Here is a 23,338-nt window from a genome sequence, read left to right on the forward strand (position 1 = left end):
GCATTTGGCTACATTTAGCTTAAGAGAACTAGTAATCATTGAGCAGTTTTTCTCCAGCAATGTGCTAGAGGTTTTTTCTGCAACATGCAGAGTAATTAACCTTGAAGCTTTTATGGACAAAAGGAATGCACTCATGAGCAGTGTACTCTACCATGAGTCAAAGCTCGCAGACATTGTTATTCGTGAAAGACTTGCTCAGAATTGCAAGATCCCTCCGATGAAGCCAAGCATTATATGAGGACTTTGCTGTCCTGGTGCGTAAGTTGGCTAAAGACTGCTCATCGCTCTCAGTAATTGTTCGAAAGCTGAGACATTATCCCTCCAACTCCATGCTAATTATAAATATCAGAAAATTTGGTTTAAAAACTTTCTTTAGAGGCACAACCCATTGACCATGGAATGAACTCTTAGCCTAAATGTCGTGTAATATTGCCATTTTCATTTGCAGCTTACTGGCCGTGCTACCAAATGGGCTCTAATACGCTGAAAATACTCTCCTTTTCTTGGTGCAGGCCTGGCCACGGCTGATCCCAAGCTGAGAGTGTCGCAAGGTGAAAACAGGACTAAGCAGCTATACCAGTCCTCCCTCTGCAGTCGGAGTTTTATTAAGAAAAGCCCTCTAGAGCCGCACCTTCTCACCCAAATGAGTGATCATCCTTTCCAGTGTGGCCACTGTGGAAAGAGCTTTCCACAAAAGTATGACTCAGTGCAACATCTCTGTACCCACACATATGAGCGTCCATACAAGTGTAGCCAGTGCAGGAGCAGCTTTGCTGAAAAGGGCCACCTGGAGCGACACCTTCGTACCCACACGGGTGAGCGTCCATACAAGTGTGACCACTGTCACAGCAGCTTTGCTCAAAAGGGCAACCTGGAGCAGCACCTTCGTACCCACACGGGTGAGCGTCCATACAAGTGTGACCACTGTCACAGCAGCTTTGCTCAAAAGGGCAACCTGGAGCAGCACCTTCGTACCCACACGGGTGAGCGTCCGTACAAGTGTGACCACTGTGACAGCAGCTTTGCTCTAAAGGGCAACCTGGAGCAGCACCTTCGTACGCACACAAGTGAGCGTCCGTACAAGTGTGACCACTGTGACAGCAGCTTTGCTCTAAAGGGCAACCTGGAGCAGCACCTTCGTACGCACACAAGTGAGCGTCCGTACAAGTGTGACCACTGTCACAGCAGCTTTGCTCAAAAGGGCACCCTGGAGCAGCACCTTCGTACGCACACAAGTGAGCGTCCGTACAAGTGTGACCACTGTCACAGCAGCTTTGCTCAAAAGGGCACCCTGGAGCAGCACCTTCGTACGCACACAAGTGAGCGTCCGTACAAGTGTGACCACTGTGACAGCAGCTTTGCTCTAAAGGGCAACCTGGAGCAGCACCTTCGTACGCACACAAGTGAGCGTCCGTACAAGTGTGACCACTGTCACAGCAGCTTTGCTCAAAAGGGCAACCTGGAGCAGCACCTTCGTACCCACACGGGTGAGCGTCCGTACAAGTGTGACCACTGTGACAGCAGCTTTGCTCTAAAGGGCAACCTGGAGCAGCACCTTCGTACGCACACAAGTGAGCGTCCGTACAAGTGTGACCGCTGTCACAGCAGCTTTGCTCAAAAGGGCACCCTGGAGCAGCACCTTCGTACGCACACTGGTGAGCGTCCATACAAGTGTGACCACTGTCACAGCAGCTTTGCTCAAAAGGGCAACCTGGGGCAGCACCTTCGTACCCACACGGGTGAGCGTCCATACAAGTGTGACCACTGTGACAGCAGCTTTGCTCGAAAGAGCCACCTGAAACAGCACCTTCGTACCCACACGGGTGAGCGTCCATACAAGTGTGACCACTGTAACAGCAGCTTTGCTCAACAGAGCCACCTGAAACAACACGTTCGTACCCACACGGGTGAGCGTCCATACAAGTGCCATCTCTGCCCCATGGTCTTTGCACAAAATGTAACCCTTGCAACACATCTGCGACAAGCCCACAAGAGAAAAAAACCATATTAGTGTCAACTCTGCACAATAGTATTGAAAGAAAAGCACAATTTAAAATGTCATGAAATCGCGAAACACCGCTGTTTTGTAAAGGTTCATTGCTTTTTCCTAAATTAGGATGCGAGAACCATTGCTAGCTAACCTGTCTGAATTACATTGGCCAGATCAGCAAAAATATGCAAATTTACATGGCTTCAATGACACCATTAAACTTGTGAGTGAACGCTTTTAAATATTCCTTTTTTCCTAGGACCTTCACTGATTAGAATAATGTTACCAATGATGTTGTCATGCAGAAATCATTGTGTTTGTTTGAAGAACGTCTTAACTGATTCTTGTTACTGAGCTTGGCATGGTTTTTTAGCTGATTTTCACTGTATTTTTAAATCGTTTCTCACCTGCTATGAAATTTTTGTCGGGTCAAGCTCATATTTGCCGTTTTTTTGTTTGGTATGTGCTGCCTGTATTTTCAAATCTGTCTTGCTCCTGCTGTGACAAGGTACACAAGATCACAGTATTCATACATATCTGGCAATGGATACTCTTAGGGTAACTGCTGGGCTTGCTTGAGTTAATTTGGGTGGGCAGTGCAGCATTTAACGGAACTGCGAAGTCATTGTTGCTGCGCAGTTTTCATATAAAAACACAAAAGATCACTGGCGGGTTTTTCAGCTTTTAAATTTTTTTTTGATCTGAATTATTTTCTGAACTTCGTTGGAAGCCATTCGATTTGCAGATGAATTGGGTGTTTTTTTTGTTCCTTAATGTCTGAAATAATGAGGTTTTACTTTACCTGCTCCAAACCTCATTTGCTGCAACACAGCTCAAGTATTCGAGGCAGCAGAACACTTATTTTCTGAGTTGGCATGAAACATGTTCAGGTTTCGAAGAGCACGATCTTGAGCAAACTTGTGGACGATAATGACTTTATTCAAGTTTTTGTTCAGACAACCTGCTGATCTCAATCAGGCTGATCTATGTAATGCACACAACAAAACCAAAGCTGCAAACAGTTAACATCGCAGAAAGCACGCAGTAGGGTGAAAGAGGGTACATAAACTGCTGCACCACAAGTCGCCAATTGTGAGCTCTAAAGACAATTTTTATTAGAAGCTCACACAACACTACAACTGCACGTTTAGTGTGGTGCAAACTTTTGCACAACAAAGTGACTTGCCCTTTAGTGAGCTTCATTCATTACAATCTAAGCTTACTCTTGGCATGGCTTGATATGCAGCTCACTACATTTCTGCAGGTGTGCGAGGGCTCTGTGCAGTCGAACTATAGTACAAACTCTGTAGAAGACGTCAATATCCATAGTACGGACACAGTGTCTAAACTAGGTGTTATAAGGGTTTAGAAACACCAAAAACACAAAAAAACTATGTGCTTGGTGGATGGATGACTGTTTACAGTAAGGAGTCATTAACAGTCAGAAGGTCTTATATTGAATAAAAAGATTTAATGTTGCAGAAAGGATCTGATGTCCTGGTTTTGTTTATATGGAGTTGTAGATAGTGGAAATGTGTTACAGATGTGAAAAATGTTTCTGAGAGGGAAGATTTCAAAGGATTTGATAGAAACAGAGAGGCACCATGCCCAAAGCATTTTTTTAGGCCTCAAAAGATGTACAGTCTGGTCAAGTATGAAAGAGGGCAAACAACTTCTCTTAAAGAACCAAGATATGTTATCCTTCCTCACCAAACTTTGAAAAGTACGATGAGGCTCACTTGTCAGTGGCAAAACTATTTAGAATGGAAGGAAACAAGTGCTCCTTTCATATTTGACTGCACTGCATGTTAGAGGTAGCTTCAGAGGTTATGGAGTCTTAGAAAAGCCCCAAAAATATAGGCATATGTAGGCAGAGACATGCCCGTGTAAAAAAAGGTAACATTCAACCACCTGACAAAAATCATGACATTGAAGGAGGAAAACATGTTTATGTGGTTTTAGTTTTACATGAGGTAACCAAAAAATAAAAACAGCAATCATGGAAAAGGAATGAGCCTGAGGTAGGTACACAGTTTGCCCCTTTTAGAACTAAAAGAAAAAAAATCAATCCTGAGAGAAATAATCCGTCGTATTGCCTGTACAAAGAACAGGTGTTCTGTGCAAAGCAAATGACACGCAAAAAATAATACTACAGCGTAAACGCACACCTCAGTGTTGACAATGGCTTTAAAAGAACAAGCCTCTAAAAAACATAAATGCAACGTTACAGCGAGGTCATGAATAAAAAGGCCAGTGTAAAGTGAGGTTAAGCTTCGTATAGCAGCGAAGCAACTTGTACTAAATTTTATTGTGCAAATGAAGTGAGGCAATTGTGCAAACCATTAGGAATAGGTAAGCTCACTTCCATGGCAGCTAAACACTTCTGCCTCCCTAACCCGTCGCATGTTATTCAAATCACAACAGTTAAACCTGGATGTAACGAACCTCCATGTAAGCAAATTCTTAGATATTAAATTTATCAATTCCCCAATGCACCCCGAACTGAAGTGTGTGTATTCCACAAAACAAAGATATTGTGGCACTTGAAAGTTACATAACAAATTCACGACGCCGAGTATCTATTAGCTAGTGCTTGTCACTTGAAATTTGGCTGGAACAGGAGAAAGTTTCACGGTGACGAAACAAGTACTGCCACGACTGCGATGAGTGAATGCAATTCACACAATGTGTCGGGACTGAGCGTGATCAGCTCTCCTCATGGAAAATGCAGCACCACATCAGGTGGCATTTCAAAAGCAGTGTAATATACAACATGAAGTAGCTATAAGACGTGGCTCAGTGGGCACTGAAACTCCTTTTGACGTCCGGAGGATGTTCAACCAAGCTTTACAGCCCGTTGAGGGAATGAGCAGTGTGGCATAGGAGGATGCCTCCGACTCCCCTGCCTCCACCACTTTTCGTATCCCACGCACAGCGGCTCCTGCCTCAGGCGCGTTGTCAACATGATAATGAAATTCTTTTTCTGTGTTTTACGAACTTCTGTCACAGTGGCTGAATGAAAACGCTTGCTTGGCAATTTCACCTACATTTTTTATTTTGGTTTTGGTTCTGCATTGTCCTGTAGAGTTTTCATGTATCAACTGCAGCAATGAAAATTTACGGACCTTTCTCAATTTCGTCACATCCAGGTTTAACTGTATAGATGAACAAGAATGTATAACAGAAGTGCAATTCGCAGAAGCAAAGTTGTGGCCTTAAGTGCAATAAACAAACTGCAAGGCTGTCTTACCTTTCAACAGCGAGCCGTTACTAAGCACGAAGCTCTAAATACAATATAAAAAAAATGGTTAAAATTCTGCTGGCATTAGTAAATGCAAAAACATGTGACTCGTAACAAAGACAATACGGTGCACACTTCAAACATGGCAACATCAATATGAACACATAAGTTGCATGGTCAACACGCAACAACACCTACTCGGCGGTCTCCTGTACATTATACGCACTGTGTTATTATGCATATGACATCAAAAGTGGTGAATGGAAGAGTCTAGAAAAAGTACTACAGCCTTCTGACCTCAAATACACTTGCGCAAAGTGGTCTAGGTACTTCGGCAGCAACATCGGCTGATCAAGGAAGAAAAAGTGAGCAAAAAAAAAAAGAAAAAAAAGATTCTTAATAGTGTTTTTTTCTGCGACAAAAACATGACACTAAACATTCTCAGGCACAAGAAGCCTGAGAAGGACCCTAGATGGGTTTGGTCCCCACAGGTATGTGGCAAGCCTTGCCTGGCACACTGTGACTCATGAAAGCTGAAAGCCCTATATGCTGTACTATCCTTAACAGTCGAAGATTAACTAATATCCTGCACACACTTGTAACTACAGAGTTGTCAACCATTCTACAGCCATCCTAAACATACTCTTTTTTATATTTAAGTCAACCAGAGTTTTCAATAACGACAATCTGACCACATTCGTTCTCTACCACAGTCGGAAACCACAGCACACAAGTTAATAAAACTGCGTGATGCAAAGATGCCAGCATTACATGCAATATAAATTCCTTTTAGCTACTGTGGCTATACAGGAATGCAAAGCTGGAAAAGTTTAAACATCACAGACAAATGTGGTCACAAAGAATCACGGCTATGATCAATGCAACAGCCAGTTCTGTGACAAAATGCAAAAGGGGCAAATGTGACTGAAAATCCGCCCTGGACTGCAAAGCTTGAGCTTCGACTAGGCACATGTCCCAGCACATCACGCAATGGGGAAACGGTGCGCACTGAAATGGCAGTCTTGATAGCGGCGCATGAACAACTGGTGGTGGCGAGTGAATGGATGGGGCTTCTCCTGCAAGATGTATAATAAGAGTGTACAATATTTCTGTGATACAAGGTAATAGGTTCAAAATGCACACATGGTGAGCGACTGCTAAGAAAAAAAAAAAAAACGACGCTATGGTTTAGGCTTTATGCTCCATTTAAGGGACGGCAAGAAACGGGTAGCTAGTTTTTCAGCAAAGTAACAAAACTGTAACAAGGTTTGATACAGTAGAACCCCTCTATAGTAAAGTGACTCAGAACAGCAAAAATCTTTACTGCATCAGTTATTGCTGATGGCATGGCTCTGAGGATGCTGTCTGGTAATTAATTCACTACTTACTAAACACAGTGTTGGTTTATAAAAGAAACATTCACAGATACCTTCTGTCCTGCTGTTATTGCCCGTTTATGTGATAAATATTTATTTTCAGTTATCACAATCATGATATAACGTTTAAGGATTTGTTTGCGTCTTAAGTAAGTACCCATTTGCACAAATACAATGTGGTTACGAATATAACGCGAGTATGATTTCATGCGAAAACCAAAGTTTTGCGTGAACACGGCATCATTTTCTGCAGCCTCGGCGTCGTCTAAGAGGCAACAGAGAGCTAGAGCATAGCGCGATCCACTACCGTAAACCGCTTCCGCAAGGCGCCCGTGCGCATGCGCAGAACGCCCCAAAGGCGGCAGATGGCACCGCGTGCCTGTCATTTGCTTGCGCGCCTGCCGTGACAAGGCCAATCAGTGCGTGGTCAGTGGTCACGTGTCACTGGTGCCTGCGGAAGCAATCGCGGATGACGCAATGCTGTAACTCTCTAACAGTAAACGCGCTACACAGTCGAGGCGCGGCGGTACTGCTCACACCTCCAAGTCTTGGCGCCGCTTCCCTGTGCTTCGCGCTGCCGTGGCCTTTTTCTTCCTTTCCGCAGTCTTCACTGCATTTTTACTGTTTTTTCATTCACAGCAATCTGCGCCTCCTTCCTTTTGCGTTCATTCCAGCTACACTGTTTTTTCGTGCGCGCTGCACGTTTTGCCTTACCGCCCCAAGGATTTGAAGAAGTTGGTTTCTCCTCAAAGCTTCCGAGCATGGTTTGAAGCTATCTCAAAGAACTCAGTTTCGTAGCGAGAGGTACACTGGGCTACCAGTCGAGCATTTCGCAGTACATGGGAGAGGCCAGTTGTACGCATGCGCCGTTACCATGGCAAACGAAGAGGAGCAACAAACTGTGGCGTGCGCTTCGCCGCCACAGAGGACGTAACCAGAGAGACCCTACAGATGCGCCGCGTTCTTTGTCGTCGCCTTGCCATATGCCGCTATATCACCCGAACCGCGCGTCGCATGCGCAGCATTGCGTATAAAAGGCGGGGGTGTAATAGGCGTCTGTATAACAACATTTGACATAGATGCAGAGAAGCAGAGTCCAGCCGTTGCTAAATGGAGGTATAGACAAGAGAAGATTAACTCTTCCGATCCTGAGGTTGTCGCCTGGCGGGTTGCCTTGAACGAAACAAGAACTCTGGAGTCTGTGTGTACGTGAAACAAGGTATCACCGCAGTGAATAATGGTGAAGCCTGCTGTGTTCAGCTTCTGGAAAGCGGCATTATCATCCAAGGAGTCTATGTGGCACCGGGAACATTTGTCAAGCAGACGATTGATGTGGTTTCTTCGTGCATATTAGCCTACGGCACGGTTTCACAGTTGTGTGCAACTTCGGGTGATTTCAAGAGGAAACAGGACTCTCTTAGCGTATGAAAGAAAAGTTTGACTTTAATTTAGCTTCGAACCCTCACGTACAGACTACACAATGGGGGAACTACTATAGAGCTTGTAGACTAAACAGGCTCTACCAAATCGAAATACTGTACCGAAAAAATTGAGACCGTTGCATGCTACTTCACAGATCATAAGGCAGTCTTCGTCTCTGTCTAGCAAAATGAATACAAGATGTGTACACCCAATGTCTCTCATTGCTAAACATACAGGGACCACAACAAGCTCAGCCAGGGAAACGTACCTCTCGCTACGTACATCCTAGCGTAGCTGAGCTAAGCCACTGCCAATTCTTTTATCGTCTGATATCCATTTGCATCCGAATGTCGGCCCCGCGTGTGCCACGTTGCCATCAGTACACGGGAGATGCTTCGCCACAGCCAGACGCTCTTTACCGCAGCCTTTCTTTAAAAAAAAAACTACTATAAGCAAAAAAAAAATTTGCAGTGGCTTAGCTCGGCTATGCCAGGATATACGTAGTGAGAGGTACGTTTCCCTGGCTGAGCTTGTTGTGGTCACTGTATGTTTAGCAATGAGAGACAAATAGGCTCCATCTCGGCGGCTATGCGCCGTCTTCCACAGGCTCTATCTCGGCGGCTATGCGCGGTCTATGAGTCTCGGCACTCTGGCATCTCCGTTCGGCAAGCCGTTCCTCTCTCTGTTCGGGCGTATCCGCTGCTCTCTTCGCCTCCTGACGCTCATTCTCTCTTTGTTCAGTAGCCAAATGCCAGGCGACAACCTCAGGATCGGGAGAGTTAATCTTCTCTTGTCGATACTGCCGTTTAGTAGCGGCTGGACTGTCCTCTGCATCCATGTCAAACATTGTTATACAGACGCCCATTACACCCCCGCCTTTTATACGCAATGCTGCGCATGCGACGCGTGGTTCAGGTGATAGAGCGGCGTGCAGCAAGGTGGCGACGGCGAAGCGCACGTGCTGCTCCTCTCCGGTTGCCATATAGTAACAGCGCACGCGCACAACAAGCCTCTCCCAGCCGCCCCGAAATGCTCGACTGGTAGCCCAATGTAGCTCCCGTTGCAAAAATGTACAGTCGTCTATGGGAGGCGAAATGAGACCACAGTTTCACTTTATCATGTATGACATTACTATAGCGGGGTTCTACAGTATATCCGAAATTCGTAACATGAATTTTGCCAGACTTGCACAGGAGAAGCGAAATTATTTGTGGAAAGACGCCAACTGGGATAGACCTCTTCCGAAGCTTTAGAGCCATTTCAAAACTGCTCGCGGCGATTGCAGAGGCCGCAAAAAACCGTCATCGCCGCGCAGCACCGCTAGCGCGCGGCGTGGCAGGTCAAATGTCAGCCAGGGTGGCTTCCAACATTACAGTGGTGTAGTGTCAAAAATGAGATGCGAGAACTAAGGCCACCACCGTTTTCGTCACCTCCGTGACAGTTGACAGAAAGCATAGGATGGCTACTGGAAGGCTACGACTGACCATGCCGTTGGTGCTGGGGCACTACTGACTGGAGCAAGAGGTGCAAACAGGTGCTGACCACCTGGCTACCAACTGTACATGCTGCTGCATCTTCTGGTAGCAGGTGTGGGACACAGCGTGAACCGTGGAGCAAACGTTCCCACACCACCACCAGTCACTCGTGTAGTGTGTCAAAGTCTGCCGCCTGTCATCCAAGCGGGTACCGTACAGCTTCTTGCCCAATAGTTTGATATATTCGTTTTACAAAAAAGCGCATTTGATATATAAAGTAAGAATCGCGTATGTTTGTTAAAAATATTCAAGAACAATTCAATATAGCAAACAATTCGTAATATCCGTGTTCCTTATATTGAGGTTTAAATGTATAAACCTGTTTAACTCATGGAACGTCCACCACTATTGCACAGTCTGATGTTTGCCTTCGCTGCATGCCAACTGTGTGGCATCATGCCGTGCAAGTGATACACTAACTCCCACGAGAACGGGCCAGTGATGTGGATGAGTGAAGAATGAGATTTCAGATGGCCACAGGCTTCGGACTTCCCGAACGCACCCTTCTGTAAACATTTTCTTGTAATATCCTCAGCAGTGGGTATCCCTTAATTCTGACCAGACTTATGACTGCTCACACATCGGATCCAGTCTGGCGAGTGTTTCGTCAAGAGAGCACCATCGGCCTGCATTGCCACAGGCTCGCAGGTACTCTGTCGTGTTGCCTCTACCTGCACAGCAACCCGTAAAGCAGCAGCGGCAGTGGACGTAGTTACCCGAATGGAAGTGGAGGTCAGACATAGGGCTGCCAGCCGGGGAACAGGCGGCTCAGGTTCTGTGGGTCAACGGCCTGCTGGATGAGCAGGTTCACCTGGCCCGCCACGCTCAGCGGGGCCCCTTCCTCCACGCCACGCAGCTTTTGCTCCAACCGCAGGAGCATGCGCCTTGCCAGCCGGTTCCCTGCACGTGGAAGAAAAGTGGTGCTCGCAGGGCTGCCACCTCTGCTGGGAGCGGCGACGCTGAATGCGAGGACAACCGCTATACATGAACTGCTTGAAGTGGTGGGCACAAAGGAGGCATGGCATGTGCATCTTGGGAGTGCAATTTTCTGAAGAAGACAATGAGATGACTCTTAAACCTTTGTAGAACAGTTGGCACATGCGTCCCACTTGCTTCAAGTGTCTTTGCAAGCATTGTTGCCCATGCAGATTAACTGTTGTTAGTTCGCGCAGCGTCTGCATTCGTTCACGGCGTGACTTTCGGCTGTGTCGTGCTACCTGGTGTCGCGATGCGAGGTGGCACAGGCATGGCAAAAGCATGACTATGGCTCGGATACAGTCTAATATTATTGCTTGTAAACAGAGCTTGGGGAGCAGTGAATTTCGCAAATTTGAAAGCCTTTGTTTTGCAGAAAACCTGTTTTTTTTTTTAATTCACAGATTTTTCGGACTGTTAAATTATTAGGACCATTTTCCGAGTCGCGCTGAGTCCGAAATATCAATTGGCGACTGCATATCTGAGGTTTTTTTTTTTTACGGCGTCATTGGTACACCTTTGCGCCCCTTTTATCATAAAAACCAGTGGTCGAAACGGTTTGAAAGTGATGTCATCTGATTCCTAGAGTTATTCTGAATTCAATTTTTCCATTTTGATGCTCGTGAGACGTGCATAGAGCTTTCACCTTATAAAGGGTAAGACTTGTTTTCTAGACTTCTCGTAGAAAATCTTTCCAGAAAACACTGCTTCAAATCAGTGGGGGGGGTGGGGGGTTCTCAAACTGGGTTCTATGAAACCCCTTAGTTCCTTGGAAAGGTTTTTGTGTCCCGGGGAGATACCTAAATCTATGCAAGCCTTGACCACTACCTTTCTTTTAGCTCCTTTATTCTGGGACTAGTCGCAGTGTAGTTGCTGACAGCAGACTGATTTCCTATGCAGCCAGTCAGTATAAATTGAATTTGGACATCTTTATGTTAGGGGTAGGCGGGGTGTAAGCCTTCGTGCTCTTTTCTGCATGCATGTCATGCAGAAAAGAATGGAAGCCAAGACACACAGGGTTGCCAATGGGGTTTCCCGAGGCTAGAAATATTGAAAATCCCTGCTTCCAATGTACCAATACAAACCGAACAGCTCAGACGAAAGAACTTCAGTGAGTGCACTTAACGATATCATCTAATCCAATGCACTGCAATCCACTACAAGACTAAGGCATTTTGCAGGCATTTCCTTGTCCTGTACCACTTGCAATTTCCTTTATCTCAGCAAATTTACAAGCCTCACCATTCCAATTTACATAAAAGAATCATCAGTTATAAATCCAAGCACGTCACATATCCCCCCCAAACCCACTTGTTAACACCTCTCAATGTCATCTAGAAAATCAATAAGCTGCGCTTTTTTTTTAAAAACATATTTTTGCTTTTGCATCTCTTGATGTGGCACCACCTACATCTTAACAAATGTTACACGTAAAAAGCAGCAGCTCTAAATGAGTGAAGTGCAAGTTAGCCTCGGCGATGTATGAATCAGAACCATGGAGCAGTTTATTTCGCGTTTGCAGTCCACACGGAGATATGAGTCATTTTCACCACTCAGTATTGTTGTAGGCTTCCACTCTTCTTTTCCCTTTTTGCAGATTAAGGAGAAAAGATACAAAATAAATGAGTTCCCTCGACCGTAACTACCGCAGCGGTGGCCTAGTCATTTGAGCATCCGCTTTGCATGCGGGAGGTGCCGGGTTCGGTTCCAAGTGCCGCCGGGTACCCATCGGTGATACAATGGGTACAAATTTTCCACTGCCTGGTGCTTGGCTTCTTTAGGGTGAAATGATTGGGAAATGGGTCTTTGACCCCACTTTGAGAAAAAGAAAAACCTTGTGCCGAGGCGCTCTTTGGCCACAGATGCCCTTGCGCCATAAAAATTCATCATCATCATCGAACGTAACTACTTATAGCTTGCGCTGTGCACGATGTGCCGCAGTGATTCAAGTGCGTTTATGCACAGCGCATGATGCTGTCACTGAGTGCTGATTCGTGGGGAATATGAGTGATGCCATTTGAAGTGCAGCCATTTTCGGTGAATTCAGATGGAACAGTACTGAACTCTGCAGGCAGTTTTGGATGTGCAAAAATAAACAAACTGGAGATCTTATGTACATGCATAGCATAATAAGTTCACTTTTACTTAGCAAATATTTTGCAAAAGTGGAACCATGCTGTGGAAAAAGTTTGTTGTGGTCGAAAATTAACTTCATTAGATTATACGGCTTTACTATAGCGAATTGAAGGCAAAAGGATCGTACCGTATAAGGTCGTTATTTCAAATTCCGTGGGTACGCTGACGCAGTTTGGATTAACAGAAGTTCGAACAAACAAATGTGAACAAAATTTGAAGTACACTGTGATTGGGAAGCAGTAAAGTAGTGAGATACCCTTTTTTGTTGTTTTAAATATTCGGCCAGCACCTTTTGCTTTTTGCTCCGGAAGGCAACAGCCAACACCTGCTCTAAAGCCCGAACTTATCAGAGGGCCTCTTCTTTGCTTTCAAAACTGAAGGAGAGGTGGGCAGCATTCAGTGCGTCCCAACCTGCGCACCGGAGGGCTGCAGCCAGAGTCGCAAAGAACGCGCGACCGGCTGTGACCATGCTTGCAAGGGGAAAGTGAGCAGCGTGCGACGGCCATGTTACTGCCGCTTTCTGACCAACACAATAACGCAACCTCTGTCACTCGCAAATCCACAACGGCGAGTTGCAGATGATGCGCGACTGTTTACGCCAAAAAGCATAAGTCACTGGGATGGCCATGTGTACGCTGCCTCATTTCCCAGCCATCCAAGCCTGATTCGCAAACGACCAAGCCAGCGAGCGTGCTTTTTGACGACATCTTTGACGACAACCACAGTGTACCGACGTCAACTTCACGCATAGTTTCGACCTTGTCCTGAGGCATTTTGTCATGACAATTGTCGTGAACAGACCACATTTCCATATCACTGCGCTGTGGCCAACAGTGCAGGCTGACTGCTATGGCTACAACCAATCGCACGGAATGTGAACCAAAGGGTGGCAGAAAATCAAGACAGAGATGCGCAGCAAGCATCAGCAAAAGCTCCACTCCGTTCATTTTGCGCACGCTGCAGTTTCGTGCACAACCGCCTGATTTTCTGTGCTCTATTGTTTTTTTACAGTAAAAACAGACCAATCAGAAAATGAGCGGCATTTATTCTACGTTCAACTGTAACTCACGAAGTCATCATCATCATCATTCATCATTTATTTACCCTTAAGGGCCCCAGGGGGCATTCTGAGCTGGTGCTGTGCTCTAATGCATGCTCATTCCTCAAAAAGTCGCGCAGCACATCTGCTGTCAACGTGTAGCCGTTCCACACTTCCATGACATAGCAGCACAGCTCTTCTTCCAGTTCCGGAAACTTGTACGGCTTGCCTCGGAAATCCCACTTTTTGCAGCTTGTGTTCCTCAATGCATCCTTTCGGCTGTGCCATTGTCGGATGCACTTATCGACCACATCGAATTTCCTGCCTGCCACACGCTTGCCGTGTTCGAGAGCGAACTCCCAACTGTGTAGCAAATAAGGTGCTTGCCCATCGTGCTAAAACTGCAATGCTCGGCGGCAGAATACGAAAGCGACAACTACGATGAACTAACGCGCTAGAACACTCCCATGCCTTTGCTGGAGCTGGTGATACTAATGCCGGTAGGGATAGTGAGAGTCCGCGATATAGTTGATGATGATGGTGACCCTCGGCCTCGGGCACCATCCATGGACAGAACCTGGAAGCACTTATACGCGTGCGTGGCTTCTGCGATCAAGCGCACCATTGCTTGCAGCCGGAGCTGATCGTGGAGGCCATGGCACGTGCATTTCGAAGGCTATTCCCGCATGGGTTGTGGAAAGTTTGGGTGCGGCCCGTACACGCGTTTATACGGTAGTGCTATTTCATGGTCAGTGTCATTCACACACCATACTTAACATTTGAAAGTAGACTCCAATTATTCAATTAACATTCAATTAAAATCTGAAGCTAAAATTTTAATAAGCACCTAGTTTTGATACTTAGTAAAATTTCTTGAGCCCTCTTAGAGATGTGGCTTACACCAAAGTAAAGAATTGCGATGTTGCGCCTTGAACATGTGTAGAAACTCTCATGCTGCACAATTCTTGTGTCCTGCATTCGCCATCTCTTCATGACTAGCAGTGCCACTTCTGACAAACCATAGCCACCAATAAGCAGCCCAAAATCCTTCATGATTTCCATGACAAAAGAATCTGTCATCAGAGCCACAAACTTGGCAGGCCATGAAACCGCTAATCAGACCTTAGACCTTTAAACCCCTTCTTCTATAATCTGACAGCAGCGCTCTTTAACCACATTAACTGCAAAGCTTCTTACACACTGCGAGTTTCAAAATGTAGCATATGTCAATGGGCACAAAACCTTAACGTTTGCCAGCTGTCGCATCACTTATGGCAGTACATCGGGCTTCTGAGGGCTGACCAAAAATAGCAGGGCACTAAAAATTGCCAATGTTGTGGCTTGCAAGAGAAGAATTGTAGCCTCCTAACATCTGAAAATTGACTGCAAAAGATGGCTAGAATATGAAACATCATTTTATCACTGGTTCCTCCCAAAGAGACACTGCGGACAACTCTAACTTTCATTCTCAGTAAAATTCGACTGTTTGGCTTTTGCTGGCTCTGTTGACATTCATTCAGCAGCAAAAAACACATTTACTGCGGAACAATTTGGACTTGAAAACACAAAACTTTTTTTTTTTTTTTTTTCCTGTCACCTGATTCAAACAACTTGTGACATCAAGAATGAAAACAACTCCATGATTGCCAGTCATGAGAGAAGGGCAGTGTGGCCTGTGGCCTCCGAGACCTGTGACCAAAGTGTACTGGCTTGCTAATGAAACCATCCTGTGGCGGCAGTAACATTCCATTTTTTTAAAGCTTTTCTGTGGCTTATGAAAACTCCGTTATCAGTAAAGGTAGCCTCATTGTCATTACAACGTGGTCATCCATCAATGCAGGCAAACTTCAATTTAGCCTCAATGTCCCCTTAAAGAACTCCCGAGTTGCAGGAGGCACCCACACTTACGTTGGTCATGCTGGTGGGTCTCGGCTCCGGCGGCACCACCCTCAAGTGCGGGGTGCTGAGCGGCGTCTCTCTGCAGGGCAGCCACCCGCTTGGGGCTCAGCGTCCACGAGGAGAGGGGGTCGTGCAGCAGCACCTCGACCACCGTCACAAGCAGCTCCCGCGAGGCGCGCATCACCTCCATGGTGCGCTCACAGCACCTGCACAAACATACACCTGAGCCACCTGAGGCAGAGCGGGAGGGGACCCTCAACACCCAGATGTGTTCAGAGAACACAGGGCTCCCATCACCGCTCTTATCAGTCTAGTTTTGCCCACTTCAGGTGAAAGGCCCCTTCCACTGATCTCACATTAGCCGACCCTTCCACTGACCTCAATTTCATCATCATCAACATCAGCCTGACTACACCCACTGCAGGAAAAAAGCCTCTCTCATGATTCTCCAATTAACCCTGTCCTTTGCCGGCTGCGCCCACCTTATTCCTGCAAAGTTCTTAATCTCAACCGCCCACCCAACTTCCTGCCGCCCCTGCTGCGCTTGCCTTCTCTTGGAATCCACTCCGTTGCCCTTAAGGAACAGCATCTTGCATTCGCATTACGTGCCCTGCCCAAGCCCACTTCTTCCTGTTGATTTCAACTAGGAACACGTTGGGAGCTGATGGGCTCATTAAGATGTACAGTAAAACCTAATTAATATGAAGTAACAAGGACCCCAAAAATATTTGAATTAAGCAGCTCTTTGAATTACCCTAGCACAGCAAGAAAATAAGATGCAGGCAAAAATATAGTTTTTGGAATGCGCTACCTTTACTGCATGAATTGTGCAATTGCTTCAAGTAATCAGAGCTGCTTTAGCAATCTAACCGATCATTAAACGATCTCACAAGGGATGCGGCCGCTTGTGAGGAGGCTTCACCGCTGCCACTTTGCACCATGAAAGATGCTGAGAAGACTCTTACGATTTCAAAACAGTTCTGCTTCAATGCTTCCGACAGTGTGCATGTAACGGAGCACTGATGGCTATGCGAAAAATAGTCATTGCTCCACTGATCTCATCTCAAAAGCAGGTGACCATTGCCCAGTCTTTCACCAAATAAATCTGCCATGATGCGAGCAGTTATTGTAAGCTTTTTTTTCTAGGTCAATTGATAATTGGAACTTCGGATATTTAGAATATTTTTCCAAGTCCCTCAAGTTCGAATTAACCAGCTCCTACAGCAATAAAAATACAGTAACACTCCCGAATAGTCTTGTTGGTTTCAGAGTGTGTTGCCTTCTTATCTATGCATATCCTAACAAGCTCCTCATTTTTCTTCCCTTGTCTGCCCAAAAGCTTTACGACAGTTTTGGTTCTGGCAGTCTAGATGCACTACCGGTCAATGCAGGTCACTCAATGGGCAAGGCCCTCATCGTGTAGTGGACACAGCTGGGCTGATGCTCATAATGACTGCAGGCCTCTCAAGATCCCCTGAAACAAGAAATATCTGGCTCTGAGTGGACGCACCTTCGGAATGTTCCTTCCACGCCGCATATGCCCATGCCATCCACGATGTCCCTTGTCAGGCGGAATGGCACAGTCTCAGGTGTGGTGAGTATGCGGCCTTGCTCAAAGGCCACACCTGGAGAGACGCATAGACAGTGCCGAGGGACGACCCTTAGTAATTTGCAAAATGGCAGTGTGTTTTTTAATTTCATGTGTTTATTATTCATTTACATTCACTGTAATCCGAAAGAAAAAAAAAATTTAGCAGAACTTCACTTGGGGTTAGCGAGTTCATCTTATTTTGAAATGAGGTAAGCGTGAACACGCACGCACACATGTGCACACACATGCGCACGCATGCACGCACGCACACAGACAGACAGACAGACAGAAAGAAACACTCCAAAGGTGATGAATACAAGCACTGCTACAATTGGATCTATCACAACGATGATTAGCGGCAAATGCCTCTCGAGGAAGGCTCTTGAACCGCAGCTACCGCCAAGAAGTCACTGTCAACATCCGTCTACCTACCTGCTAGCAGTCATCCGCTAGCAGCCATGTTCACTATTCACCGTTGCTTGCTGCACAGTCACCGCGTGTTAACCGTCGGTCATCGACTACGGTACGGTATGACACAGTGATGTGTGATGTGGTGCTGCAGTTTGTTTAGTGATCAGCATATGCAGAGCGGCTATGCTAGAACGTGGCAAAGTGTAGGAGAATCAAAGTGTAGCAGAATCGCATGTGAGGTTTGCCACATGCCTGCAGTCGACTCTACAATAAAAGCACCAGTTCATTGAGGCTACAATCGTGAGGGCATTCATTTCAAACCGGCAAGAACCATTCAGGAATTCGGCTGACGCTTGGCTGTGAGCTCAGGAGGGCGAGACAATCGGTGATTTTTAAAGCGAAAGCTGTTATAGCTTTGGGTTAGCCATATAATCCTGCATTCCACCCTAAGATATACAGCGACTCAAGGAATAGGGGTTATTTAAAATTCCGCAAGTGCGCTTTCCCGCATAACAATGTTGACCAAGACAAGATGGCTGACCACATGTTTCCAGCTGAAACAAAGCAAGAAGGACTAGTTTCTTGTTTGATTCTTTCAAAATACGTTCCTTACATTCTATCCACACCCTTAGTGCCTGTCCTGTAGTGCTCGCAGGTTTTTTATAGAGAAGTCCATCATCTTGTCTTTGGAAGCATAGTTATGTGGGAAAGTGCACTTGCGGAATTTTGAATATCCCCTATTATTAATGCGAAAGCATTTTTTGTCTCATGAGTAGCATGTACAGGACCTGTCGACAGAGCGTGTCGGCACAGCGCGTCCATATGGAAATGACCATTCGAAAAAGAAATTTGCCAGCATTGTGGTTCGACTCCAGGCCCTGTGTGTGCCGGGCAGGCAAACAACCCATACACCACGAAGGGTCGCTGGTTCACGTTTGTTAGAGTGGCATGCAGTGAACGCATTGTGGTGTGTATAGTAGAGTGTGTTGGGGATGTCAGATAACAATGAATTGCAAAAGAAGTTGCTGGTGTCATCCAAGGATCACATGACAAGGGTCACGTGACAGCAATGACGTGCAAAAAAAAAGTTGCTAACATTCAAACGCAAACGCTTTCGTATTTCCCTAACGCAGCAGACTGCAGTGCTCTCCAATTTTTTAGACCCAAGTTAGTTGTATTTAATTGCACTGAATTTAATTACATTTAATTCAGTTCCCGCCACCTGGCACAGTTGACAGCGGCCAAAATGGAGATGAGAGAGAGAGAAAAAGTGCCAGAGAGAAGAGAGGGAAAGGGTGGGGAAGTATGATTAAGCTCAATGGTCGAACAAAAGATATAACAGCTTTTGCTGATTAATGCACTAAGCCGAAGTCATTCAAAAATTTGAAAAAGCAACAGAGTGGCATGAACCAAATTGAACAGCGCATACTGCCTGAAACTTTTTTCCAATTTAAAATGTTCGCACTTATTTAACATTAATAGCACGAGATAATGACCTCCACAAGAGTGAACAAATGATCAATTTCATCTCACTTTCACTTCGCTTCAACGGCTAATTTAGTCTGCAAAAGCTGGTTTTACTGTAATTACTGTAAGGTGGGGTTTATTCAGAGAAGCTTCTTAACGGGAGCAAGGCCAACAGCAGTCCGAGGTCAGCTAGTCCAGCCAGGAACGTGCACCAGGCGCTGGCCATGCGGCTCGCACGTGTGCTCGTCGTCTTCCTTACATTACAGACACTTTGCCAGGCAACACACAAAGCAACTCATCGACCCACTGCAATTCCAAATTGCCAACTCACCTAGATCAATGTGGATCAGCTCGGCAGAGTGTTTGTCGACCAAAATGTTGGCGCAGTGACGATCTCCCAGTCCCAGTATGTAGCCAACTGTAGATGGAAACAAAATTTTCATTTCTCACGACAGAATGAAAAAAAGGCACACTGGAAAGGGCTTAAGGGTGCTGGAGCTCCCATCTCGTGCAAATCAATCGCAGCAGCATGCAATGAAACACTGGAGTGCGATCTTTTTTTGAAACAACTGTCAAAGAAAACTACGGCGTGCCTAATTCGAACTTTGCGCCAATTATTCGAAAACTTGAGAACATGTTGGATTTGTTTTCACTGATTTTGAACATGTAACATTAGATTCATTTAGAATATTGAATAATCCCACACTCCTAGCTATAGGCAGCTGTTGAAATCAAGACAGCAGCAAAACAGCAGAAATCAAAACAGTGTTGTTTGGTTAGGCTTATGGATGTTTAACATCCCAAAGCGACTCTCGCTATGAGGGATGCCGCGGCGATAGGCCATGGAAATTGCGACCACCTGGGGTTCTTTAAACTGCACTGACATTGCACAGTGCACGAGCCTCTAGAATTTCGCCTCCATCGAAATACGACCGCCGTGGACGGGATCGAACCCGCGTCTTTCGTGTCAGCAGCCGAACGCCATAACCACTGAGTCACTGTGGCAGCTAAGAGCATAGAGTGAATTATAAATTATTTAGCAAGTGCAAATGAACACCACCAAGCAATCCATGCATGTATTCGCAAATCTGCTGACCTTATTTTTTAACAAATAGTGTATGGTTTCTTTTAACTGAAATACACAAAATTACACTGACCTGGAACCATACAAAAGACAAAACAGGACATGCACTGAAATAAATGCGACTTTATTAGGCAACATAACAGCATGCAACCTGTATTGCAGTCATGCAGAATCAGGAACACAATGAAATCCATGAATTGACACATCAGTGGCAACTAAAAATAATGTTGTGGTGGGCAGTAAAAACCTCATTAATTCGGACTTCAAGACATCGGAAAGAATGTCCAAATTATTCAAAGGACAAATTATAAAACGCCCCTTCCTCCCTCACCCGAAAAAAAAAAAATGACAAAAATGCGGTGAAGCCTTGTGGGGAGGTTTCACCACACAAACAAAGAAAAGACCCTTGACATGAATGCTGCTTCGGCGTGCTGAAAAAAAAACACGCGGACGTAAGCGAGGGAAACACGCAGCGGCTTAGGAGCAGTAAGACTGCTCCTAAGATGGAAAGGAAATGACCAGCAATGCACCAGTCAGTATCTGAAAGCGGTGTGCAGCTCGGTTCAGCTGGGTTCGGGTGCGACCGGCAGGTGCTGTTGCCGCAGGCTGGCGACAGAGCTTAGAGGCTATAGTATACTACTTAGGCGAGCTGTTTTTTGACAGGGGCCTTCGTATCACTGTCACATTTGCTGTTACTACATGTCAGAGATTCGCGGGTTAGGTTACGATGTCCCATGCAATAGGCTGGATTTTTACAAGACTGCTTATCATGTTAGTGGCACCTCAAAAAAAAAAAGCTTTCCCAATAGACTCAGCCCCCCCCCCCCCCCCCCTTCCCCTCTTACCACCCCCTTGGCAGCCCCATGCGAAACACCGAATGTGGGCTTTCCCGCACATCATAGTTGGCCAAAACGATGCATGGAGCTCACACAAGAAAAGTTGTAGGCAACAGGACGAATGCCATGAATGTGGATGTAAGGCACGTAACATATAATGAAACAAACAAACAAACAAACACGCTTTCGCATTGTGATCGAAGTGGTCGATTGGCCGTCTTGTTCATGTCATGTGATATGTAGGAAGCCCACATGCGGAATTGCGCACGAGGTCCGAGCCTATCCCTGCCCGAATGTGACGTGCTCAAATGATGAAATGGTGGAAAAGAAAGCGAAAAGACGCCTGCATTCTGTTTTTTCGACACTACAGTCAAAACTCGATTTAACGAAACCCGATTTAACGAAAATCTCGATTTAACGAAGGTATCCTAATTACCCCTCAGACGCCCATAGGGTTCAATGCTTTGACTAACCCGAAATAACGAAACCGATTCCGTGATCTGTCCCGATTTAACGAACCTTTTTTCGAGAAATAAAGGTGAAAAAGTGTTAATTTTTGGTCTATTTTGTAGACAGCACCCCAAAATTTATTGATTGCGAGTCAGCGGTAACAGCGCGGAGCATCTTCATCCCGTCGCTTTTTTCAAACTGCGCGGCGCAAAACGAGTTTTAATTTTGAGTCGAGTTCACGAGATGGCGCCAGCAGTAAAAAAGTTTCGTGCCACATTTCATAAGCCTTGTTTACATGAGCCCGACAGCGGCGGGTCAAGTAGGGCCGCGCCAGATGTCGGGCTGACCACCCGACGCGACAGCGTTTATATGAACCCATTTTCTGTCGGGCAGAGATTGCCGCTACCCCTAGCGTCGAGCAAGCAAACCACGCGCGGATGCTAAAAGAAGAGGAGGAGCGCCCAGGCTTGCGCAGTGCCGCCATACCAGAGAGGAGGCAGGAGAGAAGGCGCTTAGCCGATGCGGCAGCGTATACATGGTCCTTTCAACCGGTTCTGGCCAACGCCGGGACGAGTCAACCCACCCCCTGCAGCCGGGCTGGCCCAGCTCGACTCGACGACCACTTATCTCGACCCCCTAGCGTATACATGAGCCCGACAACCGGTTTTCTACCCGACAGCCGACTTAACCCGACTTTTGTCGGGCTCATGTAAACCCCCAGATAGATGGCGCTGTTGCAGTTCGCGTGTTTTTTTTGTGTGTGTTTGTGTGTTGTGCTTTGTGTTCGCTCTTGTGCGGATTTCCCCGTGCCTTTGAACGCACGTCTTTGTCAAGCTCAGCTTGTTAGGCCTCCATCAGTCTAGCCTTGCTATCGTGAACGCGGACGTGGTGTGTGCGAGCAAGCGCGCCGCTAACCCTCCTGACTAGCAGATGGAGCCCTGCAAGAAACGAAAAAGGTTTACCCTGGACGAGAAAGCGGACATAATTCGCTGTGACAAGTGGACAGAAGAAATGTGACGTGGCTGCATCACATGGCATTCCAGCGAGTACTCTCTCCACAATATTGAAAGGGAAAGATGACATCCTCCGTGCCACTTCGTCGGGGAATCTCTCGCGCAAAAAAAACGCTGAAGACCACTCCTCAAAACAAAATGGAAGAGGCCCTCTTCGCCTGGTTTATGGATTTGCGGGCGAAGAATAGTATTCCCGTGAGTGGAGACCTGCTCCAACAAAAAGCTCGCTCTTTCGCGTGCTTGCTGGGCGACAACGACTTCAAGGCAAGTCCCGGCTGGCTGTCGCGCTTCAAAGAACGACACGGCATCGTCGGGAAAGTGCTTAGCGGTGAAGCGAGCAGCGTAAGCATGGCTGTAGTCGGCGACTGGCAGTCTGAAAACGTGCCCGACATTCTGGGAAAATATGCCGCCAGCGACGTCTACAACGCCGACGAGAGCGGTCTATTCTACCAAATGCTGCCTAAAAAAAACACTCGCCCTGAAGGGGCAGGCGTGCCACGGTGGCAAACACAGCAAACAAAGGCTGACTCTTTTGCTGTGCGTCAACATGGACGGCACCGACAAACGAGACCCGCTTGTCATCGGAAAGAGTGCGAGGCCGCGCTGTTTTAAAGGCACCAAAAAGCTTCCTGTGAAGTACGTTGCCAATTCAAAGGCGTGGATGTCGCGTGCCATTTTCGCTACATGGCTGAAGGAATTTGACAGCGACATGTGTCGCCAGAAAAGGAAAGTGTGCCTGTTGCTGGATAACTGCACGGCCCACTACGTTGCAGAGGTCGAGCTGACCAGCGTGGAGCTCCGCTACTTCCCCCCAAACACAACGTCTGTGGTTCAGCCCTTGGATCAAGGGATAATTAATAGCGTGAAGTGCGC

The 23,338-nt window shown here is 46.4% G+C and overlaps 2 protein-coding genes across 2 annotated transcripts in view; one reads left to right on the forward strand and one right to left on the reverse strand.

The window, feature by feature from the left end:
* Positions 1 to 490: 490 nt before the first annotated feature.
* LOC144109508 (uncharacterized) lies at positions 491 to 3,475 on the forward strand. Its single transcript, XM_077642333.1, has one exon. It carries the CDS (start codon positions 644 to 646, stop codon positions 2,009 to 2,011), a length of 1,368 nt encoding a protein of 455 aa, XP_077498459.1. The 5' UTR covers positions 491 to 643; the 3' UTR covers positions 2,012 to 3,475.
* Positions 3,470 to 23,338, reverse strand: part of tefu (Serine/threonine-protein kinase tefu) — a 192,362-nt gene continuing 172,493 nt past the window's right edge. The window contains 5 exon segments of the mRNA XM_077642331.1: positions 3,470 to 6,307; positions 10,281 to 10,464; positions 15,623 to 15,819; positions 17,124 to 17,238; positions 19,414 to 19,500. Coding sequence (XP_077498457.1) covers positions 10,298 to 10,464; positions 15,623 to 15,819; positions 17,124 to 17,238; positions 19,414 to 19,500 — 566 coding nt within the window. The 3' untranslated portion in view covers positions 3,470 to 6,307; positions 10,281 to 10,297.

Source organism: Amblyomma americanum, chromosome 11 (assembly GCF_052857255.1).
Source record: "Amblyomma americanum isolate KBUSLIRL-KWMA chromosome 11, ASM5285725v1, whole genome shotgun sequence".
Lineage (NCBI taxonomy): Eukaryota > Metazoa > Arthropoda > Arachnida > Ixodida > Ixodidae > Amblyomma > Amblyomma americanum.

Coding starts and splice junctions, on each gene's coding strand:
- LOC144109508 (XM_077642333.1), top strand. CDS start 644: ATGAGTGATCATCCTTTCCAGTGTGGCCACTGTGGAAAGAGCTTTCCA.